The 2,294-nt window shown below is 40.8% G+C and overlaps 1 protein-coding gene across 1 annotated transcript in view; it reads right to left on the bottom strand.

Moving 5' to 3' along the window:
* Positions 1-1,625: 1,625 nt before the first annotated feature.
* Positions 1,626-2,294, bottom strand: part of Fbxo47 (F-box protein 47) — a 28,298-nt gene continuing 27,629 nt past the window's right edge. Inside the window, exon 11 of the mRNA XM_005368307.3 lies at positions 1,626-1,738. Coding sequence (XP_005368364.1) covers positions 1,626-1,738 — 113 coding nt within the window. The remainder of the gene's footprint in view (positions 1,739-2,294) is intronic.

Genomic DNA, 2,294 nt, shown 5'->3' with positions numbered 1-2,294 from the left:
CCAGCCTGGTCTACAAGTGCTAGTTCCAGGACAGGCTCCAAAACCACAGAGAAACCCTGTCTCGAAAAAACAAAAACAAAAACAAAAAAAAATACTGTTCATAGTAACATTTGATTTTTTTTTCTTTTCAAGATAAGGTCACATTGAAATCACTAGTGCTTCAGAAGTAAAAATAGTTATCTTTCCAAAGTGGTTATGGAAATATCACAGACAGAGGAAATATGAAGGGCTCTGAGTGTTACTTTGTATTCTAGTAGGTGCTGTTACAAAAGCTGCCCAGGCTGATTGCTACAGATCATTTCCTCAACTGAGCAAAAGAAAATGAATGAGGTTTATAAAAGCAAGACTCTTCCCCCACCCCCAAATCTTCAAATAAAAAAATTCTTCCTACAGTAGAATTATAATTGGACAGCACAAAGGCAATTAATTTTGATACTTCTGTATTGACGGTATTATAACAATTTTTATTTCTCCACAATTTTTACTGCTCCTCAGTCCTATCAATTTTCTGAGCCCTTTTGTTAAAATTCATGAATTTTCTTTACACCCTGCTGTTGAAGATAATTTCCTTATCTCCCAGTGTTTTGAGGAAAAGAAGTCCAGCGGAAGGTATTGGTGGGCTAGGGATCCAGTTCAGAGGCAGAGTGCTCCTTTACTCACACAAAGCCTTGCATGAGACTGAGGCCAGGGGCAGGAAGAGAAAGCAAGAGCTCCAGAGTCCCTGCGTTACAGGTCCCTTCCTAGGAAGTGGAGGTGAAGGGAGGTGGTAGGTCTACTCAACGGGCTGGAGTTCTTTCTGCCTGTCTCCGCTCTCTGGCTACTCTGAGCATGTATGTTTTCAGCTCCCATCATCAAACCCTACTTTCTGGGATAGGGAGGACAGGCCTACCAAGAAGGGGAGTGACTTGTGAAGATGTTCAGGCAATTTACTTTCATTATGTTTATCTCCTGCTTGCAATTCTCTGCTCTAATCCCCAGGGAAGTTACAAGATGATTCCATTATCTGAAGATCCTCTCTTTGTAGACCTCTTGTATGATTGTCTTACAGAAAATATATGTATATGTGTCTATATGTATAAAATATACATATATGTATGCATTCTGTTAGTTCATACAAAGTATAAATGAAATATAAGATTTATTTTGTAACCATATGCTGAGAAGGTGGTAAAGAATGTGACTTACATAAAGCACATTCTGAAACAGTATTACAGATCCTCACAAACATTTGAGCCATATTTGCTCAACCTAAGCAAAATGAACAGATAGCACTAGTTAGCAACTGTGAATCTGTTCTGAATAAAGCATAATTAGCTCCTGTTTCAAAGAGTCACATGAATAGGTTGAGCAGGCTACAGATTCTGAACATCTTAACATCCTGTTGTGAGTTACCAAGACTGGGAAGGCAGAGCTTACTTTCTAGAAGAGTCACAGCACATTCTTGGGCTTGCTGTTATTTAACATTAATCAAAGTAAAGCAGTTACAGCTAAAATCCTGTGCAGCTGGAGTTTCTGGTTGATTAGATTGTCAAAAGTCCAACAGGTGCTACTCTTGGATGTGAAAAATCATCACTCTCCTAAGGACTAGTCTGGTGACACAGTCTTTAAGTAACAAGGGTCTTGACTTAGGAAGAGGAAGTATTCATGGACAAGTAGAGCACCTCCTTATGGAAGTTCGCCTGAGCATGCAGAAGATGGAACAAATTCAGAAAGCCTCTGTCATCGTCATCGCGCTCTCCTGTGACATATATACAGGAACAGACAGCAGGGAGAGGAAAGAGTTAAACATCTGAGCACATGGCTTAGGAATGTAAGTTGTTCTAAGTGTTTCTAATAATATTTAAAGAGAAGAATTTTTGTTGATGGTCTTTACTAAACTAGACTTTCACCACTAAAGCTATGAAATTAGTCACTAGAGAAAATACAGGAAAGGACACCTGCCTAAGCTTTAGCATGTTTAAATTTATGACCTTGGGAAAGTCAGGTTATTTCTGTGTTTCCTTTTCCTCATCTATAACACAGGGCTAATTAGGAGCTGGAGAGATGGCTTATTGGTTAAGAGTATCAGCCAGAGCCGGGTGGGGGTGACGCACGCCTTAATCCCAGCACTTGGGTGGCAGGGGCAGGTGGATCTCTATGAGTTCATGGCCAGCCTGGTCTACAAGAGCTAGTTCCAGGACAGGCTTCAAAGCTACAGAGAAACCCTGTCTTGAAAAACAAAAACAAGGGCTGGGCAGTGGTGGCGCACGCCTTTAATCCCAGCACTTGGGAGGCAGAGGCAGGCGGATCTCTGT

This window comes from Microtus ochrogaster, unplaced genomic scaffold, assembly GCF_000317375.1.
Source record: "Microtus ochrogaster isolate Prairie Vole_2 unplaced genomic scaffold, MicOch1.0 UNK31, whole genome shotgun sequence".
NCBI classification, from domain to species: Eukaryota; Metazoa; Chordata; class Mammalia; order Rodentia; family Cricetidae; genus Microtus; species Microtus ochrogaster.
This window is presented reverse-complemented; position numbering and strand designations above follow the sequence as displayed.